This window comes from Dendropsophus ebraccatus, chromosome 1, assembly GCF_027789765.1.
Source record: "Dendropsophus ebraccatus isolate aDenEbr1 chromosome 1, aDenEbr1.pat, whole genome shotgun sequence".
Lineage (NCBI taxonomy): Eukaryota > Metazoa > Chordata > Amphibia > Anura > Hylidae > Dendropsophus > Dendropsophus ebraccatus.
Window position 1 is genome coordinate 55201782 of NC_091454.1, and position 12005 is coordinate 55213786.

General features: G+C 42.4%; 1 protein-coding gene across 1 annotated transcript in view; it reads left to right on the forward strand.

The window, feature by feature from the left end:
- RAD50 (RAD50 double strand break repair protein) overlaps positions 1-12005 on the forward strand; it is a 65362-nt gene that overhangs the window by 11589 nt on the left and 41768 nt on the right. Inside the window, exons 9-13 of the mRNA XM_069971061.1 lie at positions 3895-4088; positions 4211-4417; positions 9343-9525; positions 10256-10413; positions 11368-11543. Of these exons, the coding sequence (XP_069827162.1) occupies positions 3895-4088; positions 4211-4417; positions 9343-9525; positions 10256-10413; positions 11368-11543 (918 nt within the window). The remainder of the gene's footprint in view (positions 1-3894; positions 4089-4210; positions 4418-9342; positions 9526-10255; positions 10414-11367; positions 11544-12005) is intronic.

A 12005-nucleotide genomic window follows, 5' to 3' on the forward strand; every position in this document is an offset into this window, starting at 1 on the left:
AGAGATACAGGCCCTAATTCATCAAAGGGTGTAAAATATACACTGGAGTAAACTGCCCACAGCAACCAGTCAGAGCTCCTCTTTCATTTTCCCAGGGCTGAAAGCTGAGCTCTAATTGGCTGCTGTGGGCAGTTTACACCATTGTATATTTTACACCCTTTGATAAATCTCATCCACAGTGTAGACATTCAGGGGTGTAGCTACAGGCTGATGGGCCCTTGGGCAAAATTGTATGTACTGTACCACTGCCTTCACCTCATGTGCTGTACCACTGTCCCCTATACTCCTATAATTAATGGACTGTACTGTGTCATTCTCCAATCATTGACTCTCCAGCTGAAAAACTACAACTCCCATCATGAACCACTAGCAGCCTATGATGAGGTTGTAGTACTGTAATCTGGAGAGCCACATGTTGCAAAACTACTATTCCCATCATGAACTTCCAGCAGGACATGATAAGGTTGTAGTGCAGCAACCTGGAGAGACAGAAGACTACAAAAATTCAACTCCCATCATGAGCTTCCAGTAGGACATGATGGAGGTTGTAGTGCTGCAACCTAAAGAGACTGCAAAACTACAACTCCCATCATGAGCTGCCAGAAGGCCATGATGGGGTTGTAGTGCTGCAACCTGGAGAGCCACATGCTGCAAAACTACAACTATCATCATGAACAATCAGCAGGGCATGATGAAGGCTGTAGTTCTAGGGATAACTTGTCCAGGTTCCTGCTCTTCTATGGGGCTCACATCTACACACATACTGTACATACATACACCATAAACATACATTGTATACACATATACTGTGCAGGCATACATCATATACACACATACTGTACATGCATACGCCATATACATATCACATACACACATACTGTACATGCATACACATATACACACATACTGTACATGCATACACCTATATATACCAGTCCATAATGAAACACATACAATACTTCTTTTTTCAAATGCTCAAATCTCCCCCAGCACATACGCCCCAGCTTCAGAGAAGTTCAGTCTTTGACATCTCAGGTGCTGCAACGTTTCAAGGGAAAACGCTCTCTTTGTGAAGGCTTGAAACGTTGCACGTGTATCATGGAACCTTTTGTCTCACCTCTGTGAACAACGCCTGAGATGTCAAAGACTGAACTTGGAGGAATAGATGTTCTCAGAAGCTGCATCGTATGCACTGGGGGATATACATGGATGTTATTTACTAATGTACATTTGTATATGCTGCTGGAATTTACCAATAATGAAGATTTGACCATTTGAAAAGAAGTATTGTATGTGTTTCATTATGGACGGATACATGATTGTGACAGCTGTGGGGCGGCTGTAGTGAAACACACCCAACACCCAGGTACAACATAGCATCCTGTTCACACTGTTATATAGACTACACATATACATACTGCACATATATCACCTACACACATACTGTCCACGCATCATACACCCATACTGTACATGCATCACATACACACCCATACTGTACATGCATCATATACTGTACACACCCATACTGTACATGCATCATATACACACACCCATACTGTACATGCATCATATACACACACCCATACTGTACATGCATCATATACACACCCATACTGTACATGCATCATATACACACCCATACTGCACATGCATCATATACACACCCATACTGTACCTGCATACACATATACATACATCATATACACACATACTGTACATCCTTTACACACACAATACACATACTGAGCACATTACATAGAGAAACACACTTTATACACATATACTTGCACACTGCATATTTACATCCACAGTTCTCATACACAGAGACAGGCAGACAAACACAGAGCACAGAGAAACACACAGCACAGACACTTACTTATTATGAGGAAACGTCACTTTCTCAGCAGCTCCATGCCTCCCTCCTTCTCTTCCTCCTGGTGCCGGACCATGCTCTCCCACCCCTCCTTCACACGGACAGCAGAGTGCAGCAGGAAACAGGTGATGGGGAGGAATCAGGACTCTAAACTGCAGCGTTAGACAGCCTGCTGGATCACAGTGCAGTTCTCCCGAATTGTCTGCTATTAACACAGCTGATTCTGGGGAAAAGAGAGAGGCAAGAAGTGGCGAGGGAGCTCGGCGGGCCCCCTGTAGCTAGGGGCCCGGTCGTCGTTGCGACCCCTATAGCTACGCCACTGTAGTCATCGAACTGTCAAAAGGAGATGAAAAGAACAGGTATACCAAAAGGAGTTGAGTTTTCTAAATGAATGTATTTGCAGAAGTATTTATCTTGACAAGCCCTACATGTTTAACAATGTTAGTTATGATGGGAATACCCATTTAACAGGATATACTGAGACCATCAATTTCTAAAAACCTTATATCTGACTTACCGTATTTTTCGCTTTATAGGACGCACCTTTTGATAAGACGCACCCCTGATTTTAGGGGAGAAAAATAGAAAAAAAAATATTTTGCTCATTGTCACAGTTTGGAGATAGCATATAGTGCCCACATAGTAGCCAATCCCCCATAAAGTGCCCCACATAGTAGCCAGTGCCCCACATAGTAGCCAGTGCCCCCCATAGTAGCCAGTGCCCCCCATAGTAGCCAATCCCCCCATAGTAGCCAGTGCCCCTCATAGTAGCCAATCCCCTCATAGTAGCCAATCCCCCCATAGTAGCCAGTGCCCCTCATAGTAGCCAGTGCCCCTCATAGTAGCCAGTGCCCCTCATAGTAGCCAGTGCCCCTCATAGTAGCCAGTGCCCCCATAGTAGCCAGTGACCCCCATAGTAGCCAGTGCCCCCATAGTAGCCAGTGACCCCCTTAGTACCCTGTGCCCCCCATAGCAGCCATTTCCCCCCCCCTAAAACAACAAACCAGTAACTCACCTGTCCGGCGGCCCCAGCAGCTCCTGTCTCCCGTCGGCCATGCGCACTTCCGACATCCTCCGGGCACAGGCAGCGGGGTACAGAGACGCTGCCTGTGCCGGAAGTGTCCTGCAACCTCTATCATGAATGATAGAGGCTGCAGAACACATCCAGGACACAGGCAGTCTCTGTACCCCGCTGCCTGAGCCCGGAGGATGTCGGAAGTGCGCACGGCCGACGGGAGACAGGAGCTGCTGGGGCCGCCGGACAGGTGAGTTCCGGGACCACCTCCGCCCGCTCGCTCGCTCAGCTGACAGCCGATCAGGAGCCCAGGAAAGTGCTGCTCATTGCACTTTCCCGGGCTTCTGATCAGCTCAGCTGAGCGGCGATGGAGGGGCAGGCTGGGCGGGCGGAGGGGATCGCTCAGAGCCGCTCACTATGCATATGCATAGTGAGCGGCAGTACAGGGGGCGGGCGGGACGGCTTCCATGCGGTGCTCTGCACTGCTTGGGAGCCGTCTTCGCTTTATAAGACGCACTTAGATTTTCCTCCCACTTTGGGAGGAAAAAAAGTGCGTCTTATAAAGCGAAAAATACGGTAGTATGAGTATTTATGTTTTTTAGTTTTTTTTTTTCACAGAAGTTCACTTGCTATATTCAGTAATGTACCTTTAGGCCCCATTCACACTACAGAATCGTCGCTGAGATCCCTGTGTAGATTCCCTTGTGGATCCCATGTAGATGCGGACTCGGCGCCAAATCCTGCCTTCAATGTGTTTGAACGGGAGGGCTCATGCGCCTCCGCTCTCCACTTAAATAATTGACTTGTCAATTCTCTGAGCAGAGGCGCGCGCAATCCCTCCCATTCAAAGAGATTGAATGCAGGGGGGTTTCTGCACTGAATCTCGGTGCTGATTCTGTAGTGTGAACGGGGCCTTATTTGCGTTATTTGTACAATTAGTGTTTATTTTTAATCTATCTATCTATCTATCTATTTATATATAAATTGTCTTTTTTTTATCCAGGACGACTTCAAATGGAGGCTGACCAGCATCAACAACATATCAGAACACGAGACTCTCTTATAAAGGCCTTGGCAGTTCAACTGGAGTTAGATGGATTTGAGCGTACTCCATTTAACAACAGACAGACAACTAGCTTTCAGAGACTAATCAAAGAGAGACAAGAAAAGGATGAAGCAGATCTAAAACAAATGATGGTAAGGATGCAATGCAGGTATCTGTTGGGTTATTACACTCTCGTTTTTCACATGTTCCTAATGAAAATGATCTTTTATTTTCTCTACTACATGCTAATGCATTATTTTTGTCTGCATTGAAGAAAGAATTTTCAGATAAGGAAACAATTAAACAGAGACAAATAGATGAAATAAGAGACAAGAAGACAGGCCTTGAACGTACGGTTGAACTAAAATTGAGTATGCAAAGCAAAAAACAAGCAGACCTAAAAAACATTAAGTTGGAACTTCAGCAGCTTGAAGGCTCCTCAGACAGACTTCAAGAACTTGATGAAGAACTCATAAAAACGGTGAGCTGTATCTCAGAACCATTTTAAAGTGATTGTGTCATAGGTTGTCAAACCTGCTGTTGTCTTTTCTGTCTACTGGTGTCTTTTTTCACTGTAAGGCCCCGTTCCCACTGAGGAAAGGTAGCGGAATTCCGCGACGGAATTGTCCGCCGCGGAATGCCGTTAGCCTCCCGCTCATAATGGGAGTCTATGGGAGGCGCGCGCTCCTGCCCTGTCCGCGCTGAAGAATGAACATGTTCATTCTTCAGCGCGAACATGTTCATTCTTCGCGCCTCCCATAGACTCCCATTATGAGCGGGAGGCTAACGGCATTCCTCGGCGGACAATTCCGTCGCGGAATTCCGCTACCTTTCCTCAGTGGGAACGGGGCCTAATGCTGAACAGATCACTTTCCAGCAGCCTTCTCTTTATCATCACACATAAGTGGAAGCCACAGCCTAGTGCCCAGAATAATAACTACAAGATTTCAGGATTAATTTGTGATATACATATCTTAAAAATAATGATATAGTAAAATTTAAAATGACAAAACAAATCAAATATTTTAATGGGAAAACTTGATTTAAATAGGTAGCCTTCTGATTACACATTCCCTTTAAGTATATCAGTGTGTTACCTGCTGCAAAGACCATCTTCCCCTCCCCTGGAGGAACTCTGTGCATCCTTTTTGTCATTATAAACCATTCATTGAATGGATGCTATGACATTGCCCACATTGACATCTCTGTTTACATTACCATCCTGGAATCTATTTATAACAGGGTTATTACAATTGTAAGGGTCCTGTTAAAGCAACCTTAAGGGATCCAGTATTTGGATGAGAATTGCACTGCAGACTGTGTATCATTATTATTTTTATGTTTATTATTATTAGCATTTTTTAAATCTATAACCCTATAGAGCATGCAAAGTAAAGGAAGTTTTTACTTTTTCTAACCAGACAAGGCTTTAGGTTTAGCGAGTCGTAATATTATCATTACAAGGGGTTTCCTAGTCAAAATGGCCTATCCTTAGTCATCAGTAGTTAGAACCCAGACAATCAGCTGTTTGGGAAAGTTGCAGCACCCAGGTAAAACACAGTTTATCCAGTTGGATGCCTGCCAGGGCTGTGGAGTCGGAAAAAAATGTACCAATATACATTGATTATTTTTTTGTTGTTATCATGCTGTAACACAAAGCTGAACTTACCAGAAATCCAGGTCCAGTCTCCTGAAGGCAGATTTTCTGACTTGTGCTGGTTGTAAAAAACAGACTAAACACAGGAATTCCAGCCAATACAGAGAGTCACGGCTCAATGTGTCTGTCAGTCACATGACTGTCGTCTCTCTGTGAGTGCTCAGATGGCCTGGGATACACAGGGCTTCCTGTTTTTTTGAGAAAAAAAAGAGTCAGAAAATAGGTTGTGCCGTGTTCTGCATGATAACTAAAAAAAAATAATGAATGTATATTGCAAACTTGCTTTATATAACACCTACGGTTGATTTAGAAAGTTATAACGACAGTGACACTAAGTAGTGTAGCAGTAATCTCTGTCTTCAATGTGGTGTTTTCTCTCTGTGAGAAGATTGTGTGTTTTTCTTTACTGTGCTATGGCTGTAGCAGGCTGTGTGTGTATGTGTGTGCGCTATGGCTGCAGCAGGGTTTAAGTATGTGTGCTATGGCTGCAGCAGTCTGTGTGTGTGTGTGTGTGTGTGTGTGTGCTCGCTATGGCTGCAGCAGGGTGTATATATGTGTGCTATGGCTGCAGCAGTCTGTGTGTGTGTGTGTGCTATGTCTGCAGCAGGCTGCGTGTGCGTTCTCTGGCTGCAGCAGGCTGTGTGTGTGTACTATGGCTGCAGCAGGCTGTGTGTGTGTGTGTGTGTGTGTGTGTGTGAGAGAGAGGCAGAAGTTAAAGGTTTATTCTGGGCAACAATAAAAAAAATCCAGGGGGACGGGGATGGTGGGATCATAATAAAGAAGTCCTATTTACTCATCACCACTTGTGGTCCCCGTCAGTCTCCCAATACTGTAATGTCAGGCCCCACTCAGAAATGCCCACTAAGTATATAAGTAAGTGAGGCGGGATACAGCTGCAGTCACTGACTGGCTGAGAGGGTAGTTCCTGTGGGGCCACAGTGATTCAGTAGCACTGATGCTGACAGAGAGCTGATAAATCTGGGCCTGTGTCTGACCTTTTACATCACAGGTATCTGGCATTTTCAGTTTTTCTTTTGTGTATGGTGAATAGTTAGAAACATTGAAGGTTGTTAGCAGAAAACGAACACCTGCTTTATCTAGTCTAGTTTTGTTTTCTTCAGGACAGGGTGGCTGGAGACACATGCACAGAGGAGAATCTGCTTTATATTTATTCCTTAGGGCCCTATTCCACGGGACGATTATTGTTCAGATTATCGTTGTCATTTGAATCTAAGCGATAATCGTTTGTTTGAATAGCAGTCAACGATTAACGACCGCACAAGAAATCGTTGAACGCTTAATAAGACCTGGAACTATTTTTATTGTTGCTTGTTCGCAAATTGTTCGCATTGAATAAGACGTCGTTCAGTCATTCGTAGTAGTGACAAACGCAATAGCGACGACAGCAAGAACAATCATAAGTAACAATTATCGTTCCATGTAAATGGGTGAACGATTTCAGGTCTTTCGCAATAGCGGTCGTTTGAGATCGTTTATCGTTAACAATTATGCGAACGATAATCGTCCCGTTGAATGGGGCCCTTATTCCCTCAGATGTCGCCCCAGGATCATGTAGGGCATTATGAAGAAGCTGCTGAGTCAGTGTGATAAATAGCTCCCCTGGTATCTGACTGACCATTTATGAAGGAGTTAGAGTTGGTGGTTGATAAAAAAAAATTCAGGAGTTGTAGTCAGAGCTGCGGGTTACGGACTCCATAGTCATGGCCACTACATAATGTACAGGGCTAAGGCTTACAGCTCCCTACACTTTGTTTACTGTACAATTAGAAAAGGTGTGGTACCCCAGTTTAGGCACCCCAAAAGTGTCAGTTATACTGTACATACCACCTACCCCACTGCATATGTTTCAGCCAGTTCCTTTTCACATCCATTTACTTTTGCCTGGATTTTTTTTATTTTTTAGAAAACTACAAAAAACTCCACACATGCAAAAATGACATAAAACAGCACTATGTCTGTTCCTATGCTGCACTTCCAATTCAACTCCACTTTCCTTACTGCTAGGATAGGGGTGCATAGACATTGCTCTAACTGTGTAATAATGTCTTACTTAAAGTGGTTGGCCACTTTATACTAAAATTGTTCAGTGTACAGTATTAGTAAGTGTGCTCACTGTATATACTGACAGCAGCTCACTGTGTACCTCATAGAGCTAAAATCAGACTCCTCTCCTCCAGGCTGTGCTGCCCTGCTCTGTGGTGAGTCTGTCAATAAGATGACTAAAATGGAGGAGCATGTGACCAGGCCCCATCCCCCAGTGTCCACCACTGAGCCTGTATATGCCTATGGAGGACACTGGAGGCAGGGCATGGTCCATGTCGGCCAACTTATGGACAGAATCACCACAGATCAAGACAGCACAGCCTGGACGAGGAGAATCAGATTTTAGCTCTATGAGGTACACAGGGAGCTGCTGTCAGTACATACAGTGAGTACACTTACTAATACTGTACACTGAACTATTTTACTATAAAGTGGCCAACCCCTTTAACAACTGATACCAGTTTGAGCCATGGTATTTGTCATCCTGTACCACTGTACAGTGTCAAAGTAACTGTACCATAGTTCCCAGGCTGTTCACAAAACTTGTGCCCCCACCACCACTGTAACTATGGCAGCACTAAAGTGGCGTTTAAGGGATAAATGTTGTATTTAATGATGTTATATTTAACATATGTCAGCGATTTTGCTCAGATCATGGTGAAACTGCAACAGTGTGACAGTGCAGCAGGTAAAGTACATGTCTGTTTTGGGTAGTCGGAAGCCTAGTTGGCCACCCAAAATGTATCTATTAGAATCTCTGTCTTTGCAAATAAATTTGTATGTAGGTCATATAGGGCTTGTGTTTGACCTCTCTAACCTTGCTATCTTGCTTTATGAGTCATTAAGGGAGTTCTGTAGGAGGTAGTCACACTGTCCTCATACTGTGCTTTTGTTGTGGCCATATGTACATTCATAGCCTGGGAGGAATTTACATTACTTATTTCCATATGGGGTACTTGGCATACAAACATTTCATTTTATGTATTCTTTATAAGCTTTTATATGCCATGATTTATGGCCTCTATAAAGAACATGACAAAGTGGGGTTTTAGCATTAAAGAAGAAAGCACAATAAGGGTGAAAGTTAATTTACAAAAGAAAATGTGCTTTTGTTCCTTAATTCGAGCCAGTAAATAGAGACAAAAGTATACGGCTTTCTCAAGCCAGAGTCTCTCCATATGCCTTGTCAGAGTCATTTCACCAGACCAGGAAGACCCTGAAACCGCATACAGAGAGACTCTGGCTTGAGAAAGGTCCAGGAGGACCAAAATGTTGCCCCATATACTTATTGTCTCTGTTAAAATACTGGTACTAATGAACAAATGCACTTTCTTTTGTAAATTACCTTTCACCCGTATCACATTATTACCAGAGGGCCAGGGTTTCTTCCTTCATGTTGATGTAGTCTTGAGGAACCCTTTTCTACAGAGAACCTCATGTGCATGGTGTGCTATTAGAAATCTCCTTGAATAGGAAGTGGTTTTTAGGGAAAAACAAAGTACCCAATTTAAGGCCACTGTTTTACTTGCCAATGTATCGAAGTGTATGTTTTACTGCCACTGATTTGTTACCGAAGTTCTTTGTATTATATGTTCAAATAGGGTTTATATAAGGATTTATTAAAACAAAAAAAATAAATCGGCCAAGTATGAACATTAATTAATTATTTTTTTAATTAATGTCAGGAACGTGAGTTGGAGCGTGTAGAGAGAAGTTGCAATGTGGAGGCCCTAAAAACTGAAGTCTTGCAGCTACAAAATCAGAGATCCGAGTTGGATAGAACAGTCCGTAAGCTGGATCAGGAAATGGAGCAAATGAACATGCATACAATGACTCGTACACAGATGGACATGCTAAAGAAGGATAAGGTGAAGTATTTTGTAAAATAGCATTTATGCAGTATTGTTTGAATTATTTTCTTTATTTCCTTGTTTAAAGTGTCACTGTCGTTAACAATTTTTTTTTCAGAAATCAATAGTCCAGGCAATTTTAAGAAACTTTGTAATTGGGTTTATTAGCCAAATATGCCACTATCTGCATGTAAAAAGCCTTTTCCCAGGTCCCCCCCCCCCCTCCTCTCCTTTCTGTCATCCACTCCTCAGAATCAGAAAATCTCGACTGTTTTTTCATCAGTCGGACCTGTGTGGTCTATGAAGAGGCGGGGTGGGGGGGGGTTTGGGGGAGGAGGGAGATTAGCGGGCAGCTGAGAGCCCAGAACAAAGGATTACACAGTGGGGGAGCTATTCAGGGACCTAATTAGAGGTCAGAGAGGTCCATGGTGCCTTTGAAAGGAGAGAGCCCGGGATGTGGATGTAAATTAACTCTTTGTTGTCCTGTTTTGCTGCTTTTACTTTCTCTCTCCATAGGAAAACCATGAAGACAGGGGGGAGAGCTTCAAACTGCTTTTTCATGATAAAAATTCATTTTTCGGCTAATAAACCCAATTACAAAGCTTCTTAAAATCGCCTGGACTATTGATTTCTGCAATAAAAATTTTAACGACAGTGACACTTTAGGATTATTGGCTTTCCCTTTATACTATTTTCACTTTACTAATAAATATTTTCCACTGTATTTTTTCACCTCATTATGATTTAGGCCGAAAAAGATGAACATATTAGAAAAATAAAGTCTAGACACAGTGATGAGTTAACTTCGTTGCTGGGTCATTTTCCAAACAAAAAGCAACTTGAAGATTGGTTGTATGCAAAACATAAGGAAATTAATCAGACCAGAGACAAACTGGCCAGGCTAACGTAAGTGTGTTCTTTTCACATAATTTTTTTTAAGGTGGTGTACTTGCTTCTTTAGTTTTCACTTGCCTGGGTGAGGTAAAGGTGACCAAAGGGGCCCATTTTCTTTACATCTTTCACACACTGCGAGGAATATATAAAATCTGTGTAATTTTAAAGTCTCTTTGTGACTGTGTAATTTAAGTTTACATCTTTTGTAAGTTACTGTAGATTTATTTTCAGTTTGTATTTGGTGCATTTGTGGTACATTTCTAATGCATTTAAAGGGGTACTCCAGAGAATAAAAAACCTTTAAATCAACCTGTGTCAGAAAGTTATACAGATGTGTAAATTTCTTTTATTTCATTGTGGCACAGAAGTGTTTTAGTATTTGGAAAGAGTATACATCCTCAATGTACTTTCTTTGTGAGTGTAATACATTAGATTTTCCAAGTTGCCTAAATAGGATCAATCCCTTCATAGTACTTCCCAAATTTCTGCAGAAAAAACAAAGTCCTGGTATAGATTCTTATCTAGTGAAGTGATTCTTGAAAAGGCACATTCATCCTCCAGTGTGTGGTTTTGGATGCAGCCCTTGCATCACCGAAACTGTGACTGATAATATAATTTCCTCATTTTGGCAGCACAAACAAAATTCCTCCAAGAGAAGACTGGCGTTTAAAAGCATACTTGTCATGATAAAGCTTTTCCTGATCGGTGTGCAGACGCTTTTATCACTGAGCAAACTGGTACCCATGCACACATGGTTGCCGGGAGCGACTGCACACAATCAGTATCATCATGACATGTACACTGTAAGGCTGGGTTCACATTACATTTCTGCAATCAATTTTTTTTTATCCGTTTTTGCAAAATGCGTTTTGATCCGTTTTTTAAAATAATAGAAGTCAATAGAAAAATGGATTGCAAAAAGGTAGTGTGAACCCAGCCTTAGCTATTTGAATTTTTATATCGCAGAAAGGAGCTGGTCTCAGCTGAACAAAATAAAAACCATATGAACAACGAATTGCGTAAAAAAGAAGAACAGTGTGCATCATACGAAGAAAAAGTCTTCGACGTTTGTGGTAGCCAGGACTTTGACAGTGATTTGACTCGTCTTCAGGACGATATAGAAAAATCATCTAAACAGCGAGGTAAGGGGCTTTTGTTTAATTGGATTCAGTTAGGCCCGATTCACACATCCGTATTGCTCCTGGAGCCGTGGACCATCTGTGATCGTCTGCATTTGTGCAGATCCATTAATTTAAGAGGTGGATCCATTTAAGGCCTTATTCACACGTTCCGTAATTTACGGATCCGTATTTACGGATCCGAGTTAGTGCACATTGAAGTCTATTGGGCTATTCACACGATCAGTAGCAGAAATGGATGAAAATCAATCCGTAAAAAAAAAAAGACATGTCCTAGTGCGGACCGGGTGCGGACCCATTTTTTTTTGCGGATCCTCTCATTGAAATCAATTGTTTACGGATTGTAACATGTTGCCATCCGTATTTCCGCAAAAAAATCCGGATGAAGTGCATTGAAAAGCAATGAATAGTAAAAAAATGGAATTACGGAAATACAGATGGAATACGGATGGAAGGGCCTTAGTG